General features: G+C 41.2%; 2 protein-coding genes across 2 annotated transcripts; both read left to right on the forward strand.

Annotated features, from left to right (window-relative positions):
- Positions 1–1,490: 1,490 nt before the first annotated feature.
- Positions 1,491–5,864, forward strand: LOC133955379 (ceramide synthase 2-like). The gene is made up of 10 exons (XM_062390197.1): positions 1,491–1,663; positions 1,869–1,986; positions 2,479–2,597; positions 2,711–2,768; positions 3,023–3,073; positions 3,156–3,248; positions 3,665–3,793; positions 4,702–4,808; positions 4,900–5,053; positions 5,144–5,864. The coding sequence occupies exons 1-10, from the start codon at positions 1,491–1,493 to the stop codon at positions 5,261–5,263; spliced, it is 1,122 nt and encodes a 373-aa protein (XP_062246181.1). The 3' UTR covers positions 5,264–5,864.
- Positions 5,865–6,960: 1,096 nt separating this feature from the next.
- Positions 6,961–14,534, forward strand: cfap161 (cilia and flagella associated protein 161). Its single transcript, XM_062389709.1, has 16 exons — positions 6,961–7,032; positions 7,442–7,531; positions 7,641–7,858; positions 7,950–8,031; positions 8,278–8,313; positions 8,424–8,546; positions 8,638–8,711; positions 9,027–9,213; positions 11,530–11,619; positions 12,457–12,546; positions 12,656–12,873; positions 12,965–13,046; positions 13,270–13,305; positions 13,401–13,523; positions 13,613–13,686; positions 14,094–14,534. Exons 1-16 carry the CDS (start codon positions 6,961–6,963, stop codon positions 14,281–14,283), a joined length of 1,785 nt encoding a protein of 594 aa, XP_062245693.1. The 3' UTR covers positions 14,284–14,534.
- The last annotated feature ends 8,216 nt before the right edge of the window (positions 14,535–22,750 follow it).

Here is a 22,750-nt window from a genome sequence, read left to right on the forward strand (position 1 = left end):
AGGAGTAGCCAGTGCTCAGACATAACCTTACCTTTGAGGACGTGCAGGCGACTGCAAGGGTGGGATCAGCGGAGCAGACAGAGTGGGAGGGCAGGATCCTGTTCTCTCCGAAATAGGTGAGCACCCACACAAAGGCTCCAGAATCAACACACTCAATGGAGCCTGTGTGTGAGAAAGCATTAGCTCATGAGTAAATATTTGCCTTTATTTTTAATCTTCAAACTATTGTCAGTCCTTTTTGGAAAACGACTCAACAAAAGCGGTAACAGTGGATTTACAGGATCTAACAGGGCTGTTATCTCTTATGGATAAGTTGATATAGTGTATTACACACTGGCTGCACAGGACCCTGGAAACGCACTGTTGATATACTGAAGGTGAGTGTGTCTGTATACATGGCATGTGCCCACATTTACTCTCCCTGATACAGTATATGCTCTGAATGGCTTTAGAGAGAGGGATGTAATCGGGAACCTGGAGTCAGAGTGAAAAAGAGAGAGACTTGCTTTGGTTTCACACCAGACTTTACTTCAGCCTCGGGTGGAGTTTGTCACACTCCGTCTTTTCTTGTGTCTCAGTGTCCCTCTTGTCTGTTGGATCTTCAGTCAACACTGCCTGCAGGTATGAGTGCTCCTTTTCCCATGCTGGCTTATCGAGGTGCAGACACACACTAGTATGACATACTGATCTCACTGAGCGAATTAAAGAACGGCAGTAAATATCTCTTAATAATTCATGTTTATCTTGAAAGGAGTTTCCTAACTGCTAGAAAGGAGTTTCCTAACTGCTCAGATAACATGTATTTTTATCTATGTGCTGTTATGGGCAGAGTCCACGAGAAGAAGGACTCTATCTTCTCTCTAATCTCCGTCCCCCTGAATTGCTCCTCACTTGTCTTTATCTTTCTTCCCCTTTGCTATCGACTGAAGTTCTCCATCTCCAGACTATTCACTTTCTTCTTGACCACATGAGCAGATCGCAGTCGCACTGGGAGGCTGGAGGTCATGGTGGCCACAGTTGCAGAATTGGTAGTGCACATTTATGTGGTGCCCAATTGACTGTAAATGCTCATGGGACACAGCTCTAGCTGCGGCCTGTGTCCAATGTGAATGATACTTTTCTTCTAAGGAGGTTTGACTGCTACAGGGTCACAATAACTTTGACAAGCAGACATTGGTTTTCGCAGTGAATGGGAATTTTTGTCTCAATCTTATTCAAGAGAAGATTTGACTTTTCATAAAGGAAAAAAAAAAAAAATCTATTTTAATATAAGGTTGTGTATTGAATTTAAACTGTGAAATAAATAATATGTTATAATATTGGGGTGGGAGGGATACACAATAAATAATAATATGATGTAAAAAAACAATAAGAAATACGTATTTTTATTGATTTACGAAAACAATTCCTGAGTAAGAAACACATTGTTTTGCATCACAGTTGTCGAACTTGAAACATTTCCGTGGGTGTGTTTCATGTCTGCCAGCAGCATGTTACAGACAGTCGGTGAGTGGCTGTGGTGGGAGCGTCTGTGGCTGCCGGCAAACGTCTCCTGGTCGGATCTGGAGGACAGTGAAGGTCGTGTCTACGCTAAGGCCTCTCAACTCTACGCAGCTCTGCCCTGTGCCCTCTGCCTGCTTCTCGTCAGATACGTGTTTGAAAGGTGAGATCATTCTGTGCTCTGTGTGCGAGCTGGTTTCAAAACACTGGGATTTAAGTTGCACAAGCCGTTTGTAGCAGTGTTGGTTGCCTAAAGAAACACCTCTGTTGTGTTTAGAAGGAGGACACAAAGCTGTGTTATGCCAGATATACTGTAATGTTACGTGTGTGTGTGTGTGTGTGTGTGTTTGTGTGGGTGTGTGTCACAGGTATCTGGCCACACCATTGGCTGATGTTTGGGGGATCAGGGACAGGATACGTCAGACAGCAGAACCAAACCCCACCTTAGAAAACTACTTCTGCCACCAAGCACGGCTTCCATCACAGGTTTGTTAAAGGGCCATTTCAATGTAAAACAAAAAGTTGTGTCTTGTTCCTATGCACTGTCCATCAGCCCATGTGTACTACTAATGTACTTACACCTGCAGCAGTGTAACAAACACATAGAAGCATGCAGATGTGGGTCTGGAGCTCCAGATAATGGATCATTACAAACAATCTTTGTGTTCTGGTTTGAGTATTTCTGAAAGCGCTGATCCAGGATTTCCAATCTTTACAGAGTTACTGCCTGTAGCAGTAGAAAAACTAGGGTACCTCAAATAACCTCTCTTTAAAACAGGTGAACCGATGTGCATCTTCGAAAAAAACAATGTCAAACTTTGAGGTGGACAGAATACAACAGTAGGAGACTAGATCTGCTGCAGTGCTCGGTCACAGCCTCACCGGTGGAGGACCTGAAAGACTCAACCTGATCTGATGCATCTGGATTTGAGGACGACGGTGTGTGTGTGTATCAAAGTGTCTTCCCTTGTGTTTCAGGCCGATGTGAGGTCACTGTGTAAAAAGACGAGTCGGTCAGAGAGAAGCATTCAGGTCTGGTTCAGGAGGAGGAGGAACCAGGAGCGACCGGGACTTCGAAAGAGGTTCTGTGAGGCCAGGTGTGTGTATGTGTGATACTGTGTGTGATTGTACAACGATAGAAGTCTGTGTGTGTTTGTGTGTGTGTGTGTGTGTGAGAATATGTGACATTATTGTTCTCTTCTGTCAACAGTTGGAGATGTTCATTTTATTTATTCGCATTTGTCAGCGGAGTTCTCGCTCTGTATGATGTAAGTAGTTTTTTCCATCCTGTATCATCATGACTGTTAACGAGAGAGTTTACTTATTGTGTTATACATTTCACGAACTGTTTGATTTGCTGCTAAGGGACATTTCTCTTTTTTGTCTTCATCGCTTTACTTTTCACCTTTGCCTCCATATATTGGTACCCTACTAATTTCATAAGGGTTTTTCTCACGCTCTGTTACTACACGCGTCGCTCCAACCTCACACTCCTCTCTCCCTCTGTTTGTGTTCTCTGAAGAAACCTTGGCTTTACAATCTGAAGGAGGTTTGGGCAGGTTTCCCAAAACAGGTAAGTGTTTATGCCAGTACTATTGGGATGTCTTACATAACAGTACACAACATTTACGTGTGTGCTTCATGTGTCCGTGCAGTCCATGCTGCCGTCTCAGTACTGGTACTACCTCCTGGAAATGGGCTTCTACCTCTCTCTGCTCCTCAGCCTCACATTTGATGTGAAGCGGAAAGTAAGTGAGCACGTATAGAAAAGTCGAATCCAGGTCAACTGGACTGGAGATACTTGAAAAATGTTTAACCTCTTATTTATAAGCCACCTTCGGTTCTAAATGACTGGTGGGGAGATCCAAGTATTCAAATCACTGAGTGAAGACTGCTGATCTCACCTGTCATTAAAATGTGTTTCTATTTTCTTCTATCTACTGTACGTACAGTTGTGCTCGATTTAATTTGTCTTGGATTAATACGATTTGGATGGCTAAGAATCTTAGTACACACAAATGATTGTATAAAATCAATGAATATACTGATAGTAGTATTTTTTAACATCTTTTAAATATGTAAAATTTTTGTTCGTATTCACAAGGTTTTGCAGGAACTATAAAGCCTCTCGTGGTATTTTAACCTGTCATGTGTATGTGTGCAGGACTTCAGAGAGCAGGTGATTCATCATATAGCCACGCTGACTCTTCTGAGTTTCTCCTGGATTTCCAATTACATCCGTATCGGGACCCTGGTGATGGCAGTTCACGACTCTGCCGACATTCTGCTGGAGGTCAGTGCTGTTCTTACATCAGAGCAGGTGCAAGAGAATCTGTATAATGACTGTTGGCTGGTGTTGTGTGAGCTGATATTGAGATTTAGAATTCTCACAGAATCATTTTTACCCACACAGAGCAAAGCTGTTTTACATCTTCAAAAAAGTAAAGTAACTTTGAAGATGAAAATGTAGCTTTGATCAAGTTAGTTGTTTAATGAAAAGGCTGAAATTAAGAAACGTATGATTTTATTTCATATTTTAAAGCTCATACAGTATTTAACCTTAAGTCTAGAGGTGTAACTGCAGTATGTGTCGAAAGCAAAAAAAAAGTCTGTAAAAGTCACTGGAAGCAGCTTTAAAACAGTAAAAAAACAACGGGCCCATCAAGATCAACAACAGAAGGGACGCCACACAGACGAGAGGTTGTCGAATCTGAAGTCCTCCCTCTGACCTAAACAACATCCGATCTGAACCTAAGCTGCAAATGTAGAACGTTTTGACCCATTAAAAAAAGAAAACGAAAAAGCAACATCACGTAACCCTAAATCACAAGTTCAGACAAAACACACAACTGCTGCAGCAAAGACAGATACAGGAAAGGGTCAATGTCCCTGTCCCCTCTTTATTGGTTTTGACATACATGACACACCTGAGGGAAGAAGACAGATGAGTCCAGGATCATTCCCCCTTTCAACCAGCAGGAGGCATAGAAAGCTAGGCTGTTGTCATTGCATTCGATTTGCATTGATTCAATTGAAGAGTTGTGTAATCTGTGTACATACTAAAATGTCCACATTATATGAGGGTTATCACTATGTGCAAACAAAATAGAAATAGATACATTACCTGCTTTAACTTATTGACTGGCTTCTTTCAAAACAAAAAAACTGAACTTTATTCTATTCCATGTATTTGTGTCACAGGGAGCAAAGGTATTCAACTATGCCAAGTGGCACCAGACTGCAGACGCCATGTTTGTAGTCTTTACTGTTCTCTTTATGGCAACAAGACTTGTCATTTTTCCTTTCTGGTAAGTGTGTGAGATAAACAGACACGGCGTGGGGCAGGATTGTGATTCTGGTGTTCAGTTTGAAGATGATACATGTGCATGTTTTCTCCAGGCTAATCCACTGCACATGGGTGTACCCTATGGAGCAGTTCCCTCCCTTCTTTGGCTACTACTTCTTCAACGTCATGCTGGTGGTTCTGCAGATGCTGCACCTCTACTGGGCTTTTCTCATTTCACGAATGGTTTACAAGTTTATCTTCGCCAAGGTGGGCTTAATGGTATTCCTGATGAAACGGTGGCAAATGTCTATCATGTTGCACGGCCTCTTACTCTTTTGTCCACGTCTTCTTCTGCAGCTGGAGGGCGACGACAGAAGTGACGAAGAGGAGTATGACAGTGACTCGCAGAGGGAGATCAACCCCAAACTGAGTCACATTAATGGCGCTGGAGCCAGAGACAGAGCCAGTGGCCACTGACTATACAGACAGACAGACAGGGAAGTCAATAGCAGACTCATGGACATAATCTGACTGGATGCAGCTCTTAGAACCTAATTGCATATTTAAAAAAACAGAAAAAGTTTTTGAGCACAGAATATATGAGGGACTGTGAAGGATTATACATAAACTCACTGGACACCGCATGTTTTTTTACTCACACAGTATTGTGTGTTTATGTTCATGAATGTTGTCTGTGAGTCCACAGTTTCTTGCATCATGGTAATGAGAAGCAGTGCTGGAAACTAAGTACATTACTGTACTCAGTGTGTAGGAATGTGGAATGTGTTGGTATTGTATTAAATTAATGTATAATCACCTGATCGTCTAATCATAGTTGTGTTTTTTGTTGCCTTAGAGTGAGCCATTTAAATCTACATTGCGAGCGGGTTCTCTTCCATGTAGGCCACCTTACTGTTTCCACTGCAGCCCAATAAGTCAAGAAGCAAACTCCCTACTAGATGCCAGTAAATCTTTCACACAGAACCTTAAGTACAATTTGTTTTGGACATAAACACAATTTACAGGACACAGTCTTGAGATTAAAATGTCCATAAAAACAGCCAGAAACATTTGCATGTATGTCTACTTTCCTATTTGTTATAAACCTTTTTTCATAATATCACCTGTGCTTTTTTGTGTGTTTTAAATTCTCTGTGTGTTCTCAACACATTTTTCATATACAGTATATATTGAAATAAATGTTTTAATTAAAGACAACTAACTATATCAGCCAATAAGAACTTTAGTCTCATAAGTAATACATCATCAGCTAAAAGACATTGAGATTTACCATCGACATTCATTTAATATGTATATAAACATAATGAAATGAATCGATAACTCCTATAGTGAAATGTGTGATCACACAACAGAAACATGACCTCAGCTTAATGTTGTACTCGCGCGCCCTCTCAGAGAACTGAGAGGTTGGAACGTACGCAGCTTCACGTTACCACAAAATGTATTATATCATTTAATATTCTAAGTATTCATTAAATAGCTTGTATTTGATAACCACAAATCATTATTTGCTTTTTCCTTTCTCACTTTATAAACAAACATACATTTTCTATATCACTTTTAAACACATGGGTCAAAAATGTCCTGTACGGTATATTCACCACTGAACACCTGCCATTCATTTCACACAGCTGCTTTTGCACATCTGATGTATTTAGGTCTTATTTTATAATCCACCACTTGTGAGAAGAGCAAGCTAGCTTCTTTTCTAGCTAGCTATCCATAGCTAGAGCAACCAACTAAAACTCGGTCTTGATTCTGAGTCTGAAGTCTCTGATGCTGACGATGAACTACTATGTTCCACAGGATCAGGCTGGACTTGTGGATGTGTTCTCATAAATGAAGAAGGCTCCTTCGATTGCTCCCTTTATTTCATGCTGGGTGTTTCTTTGCTATATTCTTTTATGGCTTATTCTTCTTTCTTCATTTGACAGAAGGCTCCTTTGATGGCATAGAAGCCCGTCAAAGGGAAGAATAACCCATAAAAGAATATAGCAAAGAAACACCCAGCGTGAAATAACAAAGGAAATCAATACGGCAAATTTTGACCCATGTTGTGCATTAGAAGGTTTGCATAGCTTGTGTATCAAATAGTTAATTTACATTAGTCATAGTATTACAGTACAGTATTATAGCACAGTAGCACAGCCAGGATGGCTCAGAGGACAGTATTTAGCAGTAATGTGAAAGTAGGAAACTGGAATGAGGAGCTGCTCCGGCAAGAGGTTTGTTTTAAAGATGAAAACAAATTTAAGAGAATAATTTGCTTAAAAACTGCCTGTTAGCATCACAACTTAAATAAGTGTTTACAGCTGGATTATCACTGAAAATGGATCTGAAATTCTACCCATTGTTATGAAGTTGTATTCCACCCTCCAGCTCTGCTGCTGCTTTTTGTACCAGAGGATCAATCAGCTAACAGCTCTCACCCTCGCTGACTGATCCTTTGGTCCAGGGGAAGGTGCTGTCCAAGCTATCTCCACACATTATATCAATAAATGGATTCAGAGCAACAAAAACGATTTGTAATGATCCCTTTGGTTTGGTTTTGTACTTCAACTTTTCTTTTTTTTAACCAGCAGCAGGGAAGTTGTGAGAACATATATAATAAAATTCGTTGAAAATGTTTTCCAGGAGTCAAAGAAAGCGTATCAGGACAAAAGGGAAAGTGGCATGCTTGCTACTCAAAAAATAGACTTCCTCAAACAGAACATGTTCGGACCGGTAAATTGAGTTTAACCTAATTAAGAACATTATCAACAACAGCAATAATATTACAAAGATGATGGCGATGGCTGATGATCAGGTTGACGGCGCTTGTCCATGTGTGTAGGTGAATCTCTCGATGACAACTGATGGACGGTTGCACTTTGGAGACGTTGTTATGTTGGTGAACATGGGAGGAGAAAACAGGGAGTGCAGTGCAGTCAGCATTAACGCTGGCGTTAACAATTTGATAAGGATTCCTTCGCCTGGCATTCAGAGCCCCTGTGGAGTCAGTGCAGGAAGAGGGATCCTGCCCTGTAGGCGCACTGCCTTCATCATCACCAGGTTAACACGAACACACCTACAACTACATCAACATACTTGTCAACGTAAAGGTCTCAGATGTGAAGTTGTAACGCTGTTTGTGTGATTGCAGTGTAGACGGCAGCCCTGAAGGATCAACTCTGCTCTATGAGCAAAGTTTTGCCTTGACAACTACAAGTGGCTTTGCCAGAGGAGTAAGTGAACTTCAATGAAGTTGTACAAGAGGACATTGTTTACTTTATTACAATAAGTCTAATTCCTTATGAAGACAATAAGATAATTCATGGATAAACTAGCACAGTTTTTCAATGAATTGATATTTGAACATCAATTTGTATCTTTGTGTCATATTTATGAATACTTCGGATGAAAGAAAACACATGAATGAATAGTTAATTAATGTGTCACTTAATATGTTTTATATTCTCTTCTTTCCCCAGCTTTACTTGACAAGTGATATAAAAAGTTTTGGAAAGGTAGATCATGTTTTAATTTGTATTATTTATTTAAGAATGTCATCTCAGAGCATGTTGAAGAAAGTGGAAGTGCATAAATCTTACAATCTAAAGTCTATCTCATATTACAGTGTGCACAGATTTCTCGTCTGCAAGAGGTTACCTTGGTGGACGAGGGTTCCTTTCCGTCATGGTGGAAGATAGTGCACTTTGACCCACAGGAGAGGCTTGAATACGAGGGTCAGCCTGTCCTTGTAAGTCTTTACTGGAGCTTTATGATTAACTGCTGCAGCCTCAGCCTTTTGTGCAATAAATACAGAAGATTTTTTGTTTTCTTTGCGGCAGGCTGATGTGAAGGTGGTGATCATACACTGCAAGACAAACCAGGCTCTTGCTGTTATGGGTGATCACATCCGTTGGTATGTTTAATGTTTTCAAAAGAAATCCACACAAAAAAAACATGTTAAAAAAATAATATTATGGTTTTTGAAATGTGCAGCTTTCATTTGACCAGAATAGGTCAGATGTCAGTTCAGAGGCCCCAAAAAAACAAACAAAAGGGGAGATTCTCCTTGTAGTCTCGCCTCCATTCACAGCATCAAACTGCAGCCACCTCTTTTCTGCCAGTTGTTGTCCAAAGCTGAGGACTTATAACAAAAATTGCAGCCAGAAGTAATGTAACAACACGTGCACGCCTGCTGTCATTCTCTGGGTTGACAGTTGTTTCCTTGCAGGACCACATATGGCAAAGAGTACGAGGTGACAGCTCACACCTTCTTGGACTCCCACAAAGTGGAGGAGGACAAAAACCACTGGATACTGTGCAACCCCGACCCTGCAGGAGCGGGGCTTGTGCCTCTGGACCACCCAGAGTCAGAGGGTGACAACAAGGAGCCCACGCAGGGGAAAACAGATGGAATCTGACAAATCAAATAGGAAACTCTTTTGAAAGATGCTTTATTTACGCTTCTTCCTTTGATTGGTTGATTTTTATTATTGTGTCATGCACATGATGTGCCCAGCTTGAAACACGCTTACAATCTCCATTGTTTAGAAATAAGTACAAAACAGAGAAGTGAATAAAAGCCAGAAACCACAGCAGCAGCATCAATAACGATACTACACAAATAAACCAGACATTTTGTTCCAAGATTTCAAAAGTAGCCAACTTATAAGTATTAAAATGTAACAACCGTTCTATTCTGTCATCATCACTTCACCAGAGCATGTGTGTATAACATTACATGTAGATTTAATTTACTCATCTTCATAAGGTCAATACAGAAGGCTCATGATACCAGATTGGGCCAGTCGCCCCTGAATTAGAAATTTGTTCTGACATAATGTTTTATGGAAAATATTAATGAGATAAGACTAAGGTAAACCATATCCTTCCACCTGGACCTGATGTCATGGGGTGGTACCCTACCTTCATTCGATGTGTTGACCCTTAACCACGGCACTCTCCAGTTGGTGGGTCAGCAGTGGTGGCCATATCACTTCCTATCTGCTCTAGGCTTCCAACATTCCTCCTCTCTCATGGTCCATATCCAGCTGGTTCAGTTTCCTCCCCAATCCTACCATTTTTTTAGCTCCTCTCATCCAGGATCAGAGCTGAGATATTATTAAGATAAGGTTTCAAACGAATGAAAGGCCCACGGTAAGTCCAGGGTTTCTTCCATCATGAAAATGAGAAGTAGTGGTGGAAACTAAGTACATTACTGTACTCAATGTGTATGATTTAGTGGAATCTGTTGGTAATATTCATAATTGTGTTTTGTGTTGCCTTCGAATGAGCCCTTTAAATCTACATTGGGAGTCTTCCATGGAGGCCACCCTACTGTTTCTACTTCAGCTCAGAAAAGACAAACTAAACACTTCCTTTAAATCTTCTATGTTTTTATGTTACCTGAAGGTTCTCCAAATATACTTGAATGTGTGGGGGTGGGTCAATAAGCTAACTCACCACTAGATGCCACTAAATCATACACATAGAATCTTGAGTACAATTTCTGTATTTTCTTTTGAGTATTTCTGTTGAGACCAAGTTTTGGACACCAGATCGGGACACAGTCTTGAGATTAACATTTCTGAAATGATTAAATTAACAAATAGGAAAGTTGACTTATAAAGCACATTTTGACTGCAAGGGAATTCAAAATTGAATTTATCACCTGCGACCTCAGGTGAATGAGGAGAGTAGGTGAAGCTGGTGGAGGGGGTCAGCTGTGGGGGTTCAGGTCAGGGATTTGAGGCGTATAAGGTGTCCAGGCCAGGATAGTTTTTAAAGTTGAGCTGGACTTAGTGGACGAGGAGAGAGGAATCCAAAAAAGGTGACCAGAACATGGACTTGACATGACACAGGCATGTAAGGCCACAAACTCCAATACTGAACCTGGAACACAACTCAGGAATGGAACAAGAAAAACCATGTGAAGATGGCCTACACGTGAATACCTCAAGTTACTAAATTTTTCTTGCATGAATGTCTGTGGGTATTCTCTTATCGTTTAATAGCCGCTGTTTAAATGTATCTGTTGATCTATTTAGTTCACTGCTTCTTAAACTGACCCTTCTATTTCTGACATGTATAACATAGTTATTCCTACATTTAAATATCATACTCATTGTTGCAAATTGAAAAGTAATAGTCCCTTCTTAACTTGTTTTATCAATTAGTTTAAACTGATCTTTACATCTGTTAAAAAAATCATTTAATAGCAAGAAACATATGCATGTGTTTCTACTAAAAATAAATAGTAAGTAAAAATAAATTTTACTTACTACTTTCCTCTTGGTTATTACATTTATTTTCATAACATCAACTGTCTTTTTTTCTGTTTAAAATGCACTGTGTGTTCCTAACTATTTTCTTCATATATTTATATAATTTAACATATCATTCAATTAATGAAAACTAACTATATCAGCTAATAATACCTCAAGTCTCCTGATTAATACATCAGATAAAAGACATTTACCGTCAACATTAATTTACATACATACATAAACACAGTCAAATTAGTCAATAACCCCTAACGTGACATTTTTCATCACACCACATTTGATCCTCACCTTAATGTTGTTCTCGCGCGCCCTCTCGCGAGAACTGAGGGGGACGTAACTTGTCTCGTTACCATAGAAACCCGTACACGGAATATACGCAGCTTTCCTGATATCGTCAGCAGGCACATATTTAGAGTATTAGTCTCATAGTATTACAGTATAATATTATAGCACAGTATTACAGCCAGGATGGCTCACAGGAGAGGATTCAGCAGTACTGTGAAAGTAGGAAACTGGAACGAGGAGCTGCTCCGGGAAGAGGTTTGTTTCAAAGATGAAAGTGTTTTACTGCAGAAATTTGCTTAAAATCCGCGTGTGAGCATCACAACTTATGCAACTGCACTGATGTCAAACATTAACAGGTTGTTGTCACGTGTTTACACTTGTTCTGCAGACGGATGATGACTGGGAATGTTTCTGAAATTCTACCCATTGTTATAAAGCGAATTTAATCACAGTTGTATTCTACCTCCCTCTTTCTAGAGTTTAGCTGTGTCTGCGTGTGAGTGTGTGTGACAAAGTATTTACAGCAAGAAAGAATACAGAAAATATAACTAATGATGATACAATAAAAGTATTAATTATGTTATCTATCCATCTAAGCTTGTTATATACGTATCATACACTGCACCATGTACAGTATCATGTACAGTATTTGCTCGTCCCAGCTCTCCATCAAAGCTACATGAAGTTAACCCTTAGCTGAATACATCAAACCCATGTTTCTGGATGTCTCATGTACAATTCCATACAACATTCCCTGAAATTCATTCTGACATACTTGGTATCTTCAATGTTTAACAGCAGCTAAAATAAAGTTGTGTGGGTTTAATCGTTATTGGTACACAGGTATATAAAATAAAATAAAATACACAAGTAAAGATAAAGGATCTATGGGTACTTTAGTGACAAAGGACAGAGGGCAAAATATGATATATTTCCATATTAATTAATATATAAAAAAAGGGTTCAGAGCATTAACGAACATTTGTAATGATCCCTTTCCTTAAGTTTTGCACTTCAACTTTTCTTTGTTTAACCAGCAGCAGTGAAGTTGTGAGCACATATATAATAACACTTGTTGAAAATGTTTTCCAGGAGGCAAAGAAAGCTTATCTGGACAAAAGGGAAAGAGGCGAGCTATTTGCTCAAAAAATAGACTTCCTCAAACAGAATATGCTCGGACCGGTAAATTGAGTTTAACCTAATTAATAACACCATTAACAACAGCAATAACATCACAATGATGATGGCGATGGCTGATGATCAGGTTGACGGCGCTTGTCCATGTGTGCAGGTGAATCTCTCGATGACAACTGATGGACGGTTGCACTTTGGAGACGTTGTTATGTTGGTGAACATGGGAGGAGAAAACAGGGAGTGCAGTGCAGTCAGCATTAACGCTGACGTTAACAATTTGATAAGGATTCCTTCGCCTGGCATTCAGAGCCCCTGTGGAGTCAGTGCAGGAAGAGGGATCCTGCCCTGTAGGCGCACTGCCTTCATCATCACCAGGTTAACACGAACACACCTACAACTACATCATCATACATGTCAACGTCAAAGTCTCAAATGTGAAGTTGTAACGCTGTTTGTGTGATTGCAGTGTAGACGGCAGCCCTGAAGGATCAACTCTGCTCTATGAGCAAAGTTTTGCCCTGACAACTACAAGTGGCTTTGCCAGAGGAGTAAGGGAACTTACATTTTTTTAATGTATATATATGAGTTTAATATCTAATGAAGACAATGAGAGAGTTCATGGACAAATAAGCACAGTTTGATATGAATTGATATTTGAACATCAATTGTTAACTTTGCGTTATATTTATTAATACTAGAAAAAAAAAACACATGAATGAATAGTTCCTTGGTGTGTGCCGTAACACGTTTTATATTCCCTTCTTTCCTCAGCTTTACCTGACAAGTGATATAAAAAGTTTCCAAAAGGTAGATCAGTTAAATTTTTATTATTTTTTTAAGAGCATGTTTAAGAAAGTGGAAGTGCATAAATCTTACAATCTAAAGTCTATCTCATATTACAGTGTGCACAGATTTCTCGTCTGCAAGAGGTTACCTTGGTGGACGAGGGTTCCTTTCTGTCATGGTGGAAGATAGTGCACTTTGACCCACAGGAGAGGCTTGAATACGAGGGTCAGCCTGTCCTTGTAAGTCTTTATTGGAGCTTTATGATTAACTGCTGCAGCGTCAGCCTTTTGTGCAATAATGCAGAACATTTTTTGTTTCTTTGCGGCAGGCTGATGTGAAGGTGGTGATCATACACTGCAAGACAAACCAGGCTCTTGCAGTTATTGGTGATCACATCCTTAGGTATGTTTAAAGTTTTCATAAGAACTCCACACAAAAATAAGAAAACATAGTAAAATACAATATAAAGTTTTTTGATATGTGCAGCTTTCATTTGGCCAAAATGTGTCAGATGTCAGTTCAGAAACCCCAAAAATTGGCACATATGATACCTAACTATGTAAAATACAAAAAAGGAATATCAGGTCACTGTTACCGAAGTGACATGGGTCACAGTGACATGATAATCCCACAAAGGGTGAGACTCGCCTTGGGTCCCGCCTCCATTCACAGCATCAAACTGCAGCCACCTCTTCTCTGCCAGTTGTGGTCCAAAGCTGAGGACTTATAACAAAATGGCAGCCAGAAGTAATGTAACAACACGTGCACGCCTGCTGTCATTCTCTGGGTTGACAGTTGTTTCCTTGCAGGACCACATATGGCAAAGAGTACGAGGTGACAGCTCACACCTTCTTGGACTCCCACAAAGTGGAGGAGGACAAAAACCACTGGATACTGTGCAACCCCGACCCTGCAGGAGCGGGGCTTGTGCCTCTGGACCACCCAGAGTCAGAGGGTGACAACAAGGAGCCCACGCAGGGGAACACAGACGGAATCTGACAAATCCAAAAGGAAACTTTTTTGAAAGAGGCATTTTTTACGCTTCTTCCTTTTATTGATTGATTTTTATAATGGTGTCATACACATGATGTGCCCAGCTTGAAACACACTTACAATCTCCATTGTTTAGAAATAAGTACAAAACAGAGAAGTGAATAAAAGCCAGAAACCACAGCAGCAGCATCAAGAACGATACTACACAAATAAACCATCCTGACATTTTGTTCCAAGATTTCAAAAGTAGCCAATTTATAAGTATTAAAATGTAACAACCGTTCTATTCTGTCATCATCACTTCACCACAGCATGTGTGTATAACATTACATAGATAGATAGATAGATAGATGGATACTTTATTAATCCCGAGGGATATTCAGACTACATGTAATATAGATTTAATTTACTCATCTTCATAAGGTCAATACAGAAGGCTCATGATACCAGATTGGGCCAGTCGCCCCTGAATTAGAAATTTGTTCTGACATAATGTTTTATGAAAAATATTAATGAGATAAGACTAATGTAGGAGCCATATTAACCTTTGTTATCTTTCTTTATTAGCCATGCATGTGTGTGTGTGTGTGTGTGAGAGTGACACTGTGTCTGTAGGTGTTTTTACCCCACCTACAGGACACCTGAACGGAACCTAAGAGGCGAAGGGTGGAGCCAAGAGGAAAGGCTTAAAGAGCCAGCCACAAGAGCATCTGGGCGTGGCTGAGCGAGGCAACACTTTTTTGACCATGTTTTGTGCTGTTTAATGTGCTCTACGAGAGACTCTTTAGTTTACTGTATTTAGTTTGTTTCAAGCAATTTGTAAACTATCTTTTTTCTACAATAAATGGCCAAAGGGACCAACCGGACAAACCTCTACTCCTCATCTTTTATACATGCGTCAGGATCAAACCCAACTCAGCCACCAGTAGCAGTAAAATAGAAATTGCTGCTACATTTAGTCAAAAAAGTGCCTTGGATGGATGACCTTGGTAAAAAAAAGCAAAATTGGATGGATGGATACTGGAACAAAGGAAGTTCAAGTCTGAATTCAGGTGCATGTGCCACTCGGGAGTGGTAGAGGACCAAGATTGAATCCAACTGAATCTGCAGAAATCGGTATGTGTATGAAGAAACTTTAAAGGAATCTTGTTTATTGCCTGAAGAAGAATCATTTTTGTTGAATATTGATTTATATTTTTGAAGAAAAAAGGACTTTGAGTTTGTCAAGCTGAACAAAGAGCTTCAGTTTCCAATATGGCTGACCATGCTGTTGATTCTGAAAGGCAAAGAGAAATGTTTGAGTTTGAGAAAAAGGAAGCAAAACAAGTTAGAAGGAATAAATTGGCTGCTTTGACTCGCAAAATGAATAGAATGACTGAACTCATGTCTGATCCAGCAAACCTGGAGCAAGTAAAGAAGAACTTGCAGGAATATATATTTATGTTTGAGGAGTTTAATGAATTACACAAAGGATATCAAGAGCTTTTATCAAAGGATGAATGTGTTACAGACACAGGAGAGTGGTATGAACCGAAAAGGATTCATTTTGAGGAGTTTAAGACAAGGGCTGAAGAATGGATTCAATCATGTCCTGTTGTTGCACCTCCAACAGAGAAAGATGATGAAATTAGTCCCAAAGACAGCATCTCTTCAGTTAGTAGGGGATCTAAAAGTTCAATATCAAGTTCAGCTTCAGCTCGTCTGGTGGCACAGGCTGAGAGGGCAGCACTTTTAGCCAAGGCTGATGCTATGAAAGAAAGGCAAGCTTTAGAAGAAAAAGAAGAACTTTTAACGAAGGAAAGAGAAAAAATTAGAAGGCAAATGGAGACTTTGAATTTTGAAGCTGAATTGTCTGCTACAAATGCCAGGCTTGCAGTGTATGCTGGTGCTGAGGAGCAAGTGGCTTCTACCCCAGCTGATGGCATGAATGTGTACTTCGAGGAAAGGAACCTGGAACTCAACAACATCGACACACTGCAACAAGTGGCTCACACAACCAACATATTTGAGGAAAGGATTGTTCGACCAAAGGATCAAGTGAAACACATACCTTTGTTTCAAGCACGCAGCAGACAAGGTGAACCGGGTGACCATAGAGGACACTGGTTACTCCAGGAAACCCCAGAGGCCGTGGGTCCAGATCAAAGGTCACAGTCTACATTGAATCTACAGGCAGATCGTGCAACTCAAGGAGGTAATGATGTTCTGAAACATATTAAGGAGAAATCCATTGATCACTCTGACAAAGTTGAGCTCAGTACAGAATACAGACCGCTAGTTGATCTTGTAAACTCCAGGAAAGACATGGCAGGTCCTATGCTGCCTGAAAAAGGGCAGTACAGGTCATTACAGGACAATGTAGATCCCATTAGTCTAATTGCAATCTTGAATAGACAAAATGAAATCACGTCTATGCTTCTCAGACAGCAGCAATTATCTACATTGCCACCTAAAAGTGTTACTGTCTTTGATGGAGATATCTTAGAGTTTAGGTCATTTATGAACTCTTTTGAACATAACATTGAGAGGAAAACGGACAATGGACAAGACAGATTGTTTTACCTTGAACAATATACAAAGGGCCAAGCTAGGGACCTAGTAAAGAGCTGTCATCACATGGATGGAGATCAGGGTTATCTCAGAGCCAAACGCTTGTTACAGGAACATTTTGGCAATGAGTTTAAAATTTCCACCGCTTACATTAAGAAAGCTCTTAATTGGCCTATCCTGAAGCCTGAAGACCCAAAGGCATTGAATGACTATGCTCTGTTTCTGAAAGGATGCTGTAATGCCATGACAAAACTGGATTACATGAGTGAACTGAATGTTGCATCTACCTTGAAAGCCTTAGTCATGAAATTACCCTACAAGTTTCGGGATAAGTGGAGGACTAAAGCTCAGGAGAAACTGGATGGCAACAGCAGGATAACATTTGCAGATCTTGTACAGTTCATTGAGAAACAGGCAAAGATATGTTCCAACCCAGTATTTGGAGAAATCCAAGATTCAGTTGCAAGTAGGAGTAAAAGGCCAGAGGAAAGCAAGCCCATGTTTAGGCCCAAGGTTAATTATGCAGCCAATGTGGCGGCAGTAACCACTCCAGTGACTTCAAAAATGGACAGTGATGTCAAATCCCCATGCCTCTGCTGTGATGGTGCTCACTGTCTGGAGCACTGCTGTGACTTCAAGAAGAAAACACACAGGGAAAAGTTGAATCTTTTAAAGGAAAAGGCACTCTGTTTTGGATGCTTGCGTATAGGACACAGAAGCAAAGACTGTCATGCGCGTCTGTCATGCAACATCTGCAACCTAAGCCATCCCAGTGTGCTTCACATCAACTTTCAGGTCAAAGGTGAGACCTCAAAGTTAGCAGAGCCACCAAAGAATATCAAAGAGGTGAAGTCCAATGTTTGTCGGCATAATGGGGCCGGGAACTCTAAATGTGCACTTTCAATCTTACCTGTTCAAGTGAAGTCTGTGAAAGGCAACAGAATCATTCAAACTTATGCTTTTCTCGATCCAGGCAGTTCAGCAACATTCTGCACGGAGAGGCTGGCGCAGAAATTGAGCCTGGAAGGGAAACCAACAACTGTTTTGCTAAAAACAATGGCACAAGAACGGCCTGTCAAGAGTTTGTTGGTGTCAGGTCTAGAAGTGTGCGAACTGAAAAGTAACAATTTCCTTCCTTTACCTGAGGTCTTCACTCAAAGGTCTATGCCAGTGACAAAGGACGACATCCCAACACAGGCGGATTTAAGGAAATGGCCTTATATCAGTGAAGTTCAATTACTACAAATAGACTCTGACATTGATTTACTAATTGGCATGAATGCAGCAAATTTGATGGAACCCTGGCAGGTGATCAACTCACAAGAAGATGGGCCCTATGCTGTAAAAACCCTACTAGGATGGGTAGTCAATGGTCCATTGGGAGGATGCAGTAAAGGTGTGGACAAGACCACAGTGACTGTTAATAGGATCTCCCTGGTTAACCTGCAACAACTTCTGAACAACGCCTTTTGAATCTGAAAAGGAAGTTCAAAAGAGATCTGAATTATCAAAAGGAGTACAGAGAGTTCCTGAGTGATGTCATTCATAAGGGCTATGCTGAAATGGTTCCCCCAGCACAGGTGAACAGAACTGATGGGAAAGTTTGGTATATCCCTCATCATGGGGTATATCACCCAAAGAAGAAGACCATCAGAGTAGTGTTCGATTGCAGTGCAACATTTCAGGGGACATCCCTCAACTCTGAACTACTCCAAGGCCCAAATCTGACAAGCACACTGATAGGAGTGCTCACACGTTTCCGAAAAGAGCCAGTAGCACTGATGGCAGACATACAGGCCATGTTCCATCAGGTCAAGGTCACAGAAGGTGATACAGACTTCTTGCGCTTCTTTTGGTGGCCACAAGGAAATGTGGATGATGCTCCTGCAGAATTCCGAATGACTGTTCATTTATTTGGAGCGGTCTCTTCACCCAGCATTGCAAACTTTGCACTCAGAAAGACTGCAGAGGACAATGCAGGCAACTTCCCTCCCGAGGTAACAAAGACAATATTGCAGAACTTTTATGTGGATGATTGTTTAAAATCTGTGTCCACAGAAAAGGAAGCAGTAGAGCTGATCTCAAACCTCACCACAGTCTGTCACAGAGGAGGATTTCATTTATCAAAGTGGATAAGCAACAGCAGAGCTGTCCTTGCTACTGTTCCACCAGAGGACAGAGCCAAAGAGGTAAAGAAATTGGACTTGAACAAAGATCAATTGCCCATGGAGAGAGCCTTAGGACTTCAATGGAGCGTGCAAGGTGACTCCTTTAAGTTCAACAGCACAATCAGTGAACGTGCACTTACCAGAAGGGGCATCCTATCCATGGTAAGCTCAATATACGACCCCTTAGGCTTTCTGTGTCCACTTACTTTGCCAGCTAAACTGTTGTTGCAGGAACTTTGCAGACAGAACTTTGGATGGGACGTGACCATTCCCCACACTCTATCGGAGCAGTGGACAAATTGGAACAGCAGTCTGTCAATGCTTGAAGGCTTTGAGGTACCACGCTGTTTCAAGCCAAGTCATTTTGGTGAGTCAGTGCACAGCCAGATCCACCATTTCTCTGATGCCAGTGAGCTAGGCTATGGAACAGCCAGCTATCTCAGAATGACTAACGCAAAGGGAAAAGTCCATGTAGCATTCTTGATGGGCAAAGCGAGAGTAGCTCCATTAAAAAGGCAGACCATCCCGAGGCTGGAGCTAGCCGCAGCAGCTTTGTCAGTCAAAGTGGACAGAATGCTCAAAGCAGAACTACCATCAACAAGAGATAAGTCAGTGTTTTGGTCTGACAGTACAGCTGTGTTAAAATACATCTCAAATGACCACACTCGCTTCCACACCTATGTGGCGAATAGGACATCTAGGATTAGGGAAGCCACACAAGTGTCTCAGTGGAGACATATTAACACAAAGCGAAACCCTGCTGACGACTGCTCTAGAGGTGTGAGTGCAGAGAGGTTCATGAGGAATCAAAGATGGATCTGTGGACCAGAGTTCCTCTGGTCATCAGAAGAGGATTGGCCAAATGAACCAATAGACAGGAGTCAGCTTTGTATGGATGACCCAGAGGTCAGAAAATCTGTAACAGTTAATTCCATCATGCAGACATGTGAGGAAAGGCCCACAGACAAGTTACTCAATTACTTTTCAGATTGGCTGAAGTTGAGAGTAGCTATTGCATGGATAATGAAAGTGAAGAATGCATTGAGGAACTTGGTGCAGAAAAGAAAGGACTCAAAGAAAGACTGTCAGTATCAAAAGGCAACCAGAATAAACACAAGGTCAGTTAAGTGTGACATGAAAGAATCAATAACAGCTGAAGATCTAAAAAGAGCAGAAAATACAATACTTACCTATGTGCAGAGACAAAGTTTCCCACAGGAAATCAGCATGCTGCAAGAGGGAGCATCCTGTGTGAGAAAAGGCAGCAGCATCTACAGACTGGATCCGGTGCTGGATGGTGGCATCCTCAGAGTGGGTGGGCGTCTAAGGAGATCAGCAATGCCAGAGGAAAGGAAACACCCTGCCATTCTGGCCAAAGACCACCACGTGTCCACTCTGATCCTACGCCACATCCATGCTCAAACTGGACATGGAGGAAGGAACCATATGCTATCCCAGGTACGAAAAACATACTGGATTGTAAAGGCAAACACTGCTGCACGAAAGGTTCTCTCTCACTGTGTGACTTGCAGAAAGAACAGAGGAAAACCTGGTGAACAAAAGATGGCTGATCTGCCAGGTGAAAGACTTGTCACAGACTTGCCACCATTTACGAATGTTGGTCTTGACTACTTCGGCCCTTTTGAGGTGAGAAGGGGCAGGAGCATGTTGAAAAGGTATGGCGTCATCTTTACCTGCATGACCAGCCGAGCAGTACATCTGGAGGTGGCCTGTTCTTTAACCACAGACTCTTGCATCAATGCCATCAGACGTTTTTTGTGTCGAAGAGGCACAGCACAACACATGAGATCAGATCATGGCACTAACCTTGTAGGTGCAGAGAGAGAGCTGAGAGAAGCACTTCAAGCCATGGAACACAGAAAGATCCAACAAACTCTAAGGAAGGACGGAGTTCAGTGGAGCTTCAATCCCCCCACTGCCTCTCACCATGAACTAACCCACTTCTGCCCCCTGGAGTCTTTTCAAGTTCTGACCTTTACCACAGAAGACGCTGGAGACAGGTCCAGTATATAGCTGAACTATTCTGGAAGAGATGGCTGCTAGAATACCTCCCCCTCCTCCAGGAAAGACAAAAGTGGTCAAGAACCAGAAGAAACTTCGTTCCAGGCGACATTGTACTAATAGCAGATAACAACGCTCCTCGCAGCTCCTGGCTACTGGGAAGAGTCTTAGAGGCCAAGCCTGATGCCAGAGGCCATGTCCGCGTGGTGAAGCTGCAAACAAAGACGAGTGTACTGGAGAGGCCAGTGTCCAAAATCTGTTTACTGCTCGAGGGTGATGACAGTTCCTGTAAGGAAAATCCTGAACACCAAAAGAGTTCAAGATAAGTTCATTTATTCACTTTGAGTTCATATTTTGAGATTATGTTTAAGATTGCCAAATGATTGAAAATAAGTAAACTGCAAGTAGAAATGGCTCATTTGTAATTTAAATAATTGTCTTTGCCTCTACAAACACAATTAGGGGCCGGTATGTAGGAGCCATATTAACCTTTGTTATCTTTCTTTATTAGCCATGCATGTGTGTGTGTGTGTGTGTGAGAGTGACACTGTGTCTGTAGGTGTTTTTACCCCACCTACAGGACACCTGAACGGAACCTAAGAGGCGAAGGGTGGAGCCAAGAGGAAAGGCTTAAAGAGCCAGCCACAAGAGCATCTGGGCGTGGCTGAGCGAGGCAACACTTTTTTGACCATGTTTTGTGCTGTTTAATGTGCTCTACGAGAGACTCTTTAGTTTACTGTATTTAGTTTGTTTCAAGCAATTTGTAAACTATCTTTTTTCTACAATAAATGGCCAAAGGGACCAACCGGACAAACCTCTACTCCTCATCTTTTATACATGCGTCAGGATCAAACCCAACTCAGCCACCAGTAGCAGTAAAATAGAAATTGCTGCTACAACTAAGATAAACCATATCCTTCCACCTGGACCTGACGTCATGGGGTGGTACCCTACCTTCATTCGATGTGTTGACCCTTAACCACGGCACCAGTTGGTGGGTCTGCAGTGGTGACCAAATCATAAATAAGATAAGGTTTCAAACGAACTAATGGTCAGTTTTTATTATCGCCTCCTCACAAGAAGCGAGGGCTCAAGCGTGTTGTATATAAGTGTATATATACAACACATATAAGTTCTTTTAACCATGACTATTCATGTCATATGACAGGAAACAGGATCCTGGGCCAGGTACCCCTCTCTTTGCGTTTAGATCATAATCAGGGCAGGTTAAGGTGCCAATTTGTAGGTTTTATCAAATATTATGGAAACTTATACTTACACGTGCTAATTATGTATCATGTCAGCAAATTATATTAGTGGTGGTAATAATACGTGAATACTCTATGATCTGAATTGCATCAGCCAATCTATTGTGTAAACCTGCTACATTGTTATATAATTATAGTCATGGTCTAGTTGACAAGTCAAAATTTAGTTGGGCTGGGTTTTTTTCTCCATTTATTGCTTAATGTTCTCTTTTTCTTTTTATCAGTTAGATCTTTATTGTCTGTCATTGAAACGCCGTCAGTAATTATTCCGCATGTTTAGGGTGCGTTCACGTTTGCAACGTTTTCTCAACACTTGGTCACATCTCTCGCACGCATCGTCAGCGTCACATGCGGATGTCTCCAGTCCAGACGCTCGTCTGAGGGCAGCACGGCCGCAGCAGCCACTGGGGCTTCTATACAGCCCGTCGGCGACACTTGTTCGCTGAGAATCAACACGCAGCCTGC

Source organism: Platichthys flesus, chromosome 6 (assembly GCF_949316205.1).
Source record: "Platichthys flesus chromosome 6, fPlaFle2.1, whole genome shotgun sequence".
Lineage (NCBI taxonomy): Eukaryota > Metazoa > Chordata > Actinopteri > Pleuronectiformes > Pleuronectidae > Platichthys > Platichthys flesus.

What these genes read in the sequence shown, in the direction of transcription:
- LOC133955379 (XM_062390197.1), top strand. Translation starts at nt 1,491, where the DNA reads ATGTTACAGACAGTCGGTGAGTGGCTGTGGTGGGAGCGTCTGTGGCTG. An exon ending in GGGCAGGTTTCCCAAAACAG is followed by an intron (nt 3,074 to 3,155) that starts GTAAGTGTTTAT and finishes GTGTCCGTGCAG; the next exon opens with TCCATGCTGCCGTCTCAGTA. An exon ending in CATTTGATGTGAAGCGGAAA is followed by an intron (nt 3,249 to 3,664) that starts GTAAGTGAGCAC and finishes GTATGTGTGCAG; the next exon opens with GACTTCAGAGAGCAGGTGAT.
- cfap161 (XM_062389709.1), top strand. Translation starts at nt 6,961, where the DNA reads ATGGCTCAGAGGACAGTATTTAGCAGTAATGTGAAAGTAGGAAACTGG. An exon ending in AGGAGCTGCTCCGGCAAGAG is followed by an intron (nt 7,033 to 7,441) that starts GTTTGTTTTAAA and finishes AATGTTTTCCAG; the next exon opens with GAGTCAAAGAAAGCGTATCA. An exon ending in ACGAGGGTCAGCCTGTCCTT is followed by an intron (nt 8,547 to 8,637) that starts GTAAGTCTTTAC and finishes TCTTTGCGGCAG; the next exon opens with GCTGATGTGAAGGTGGTGAT.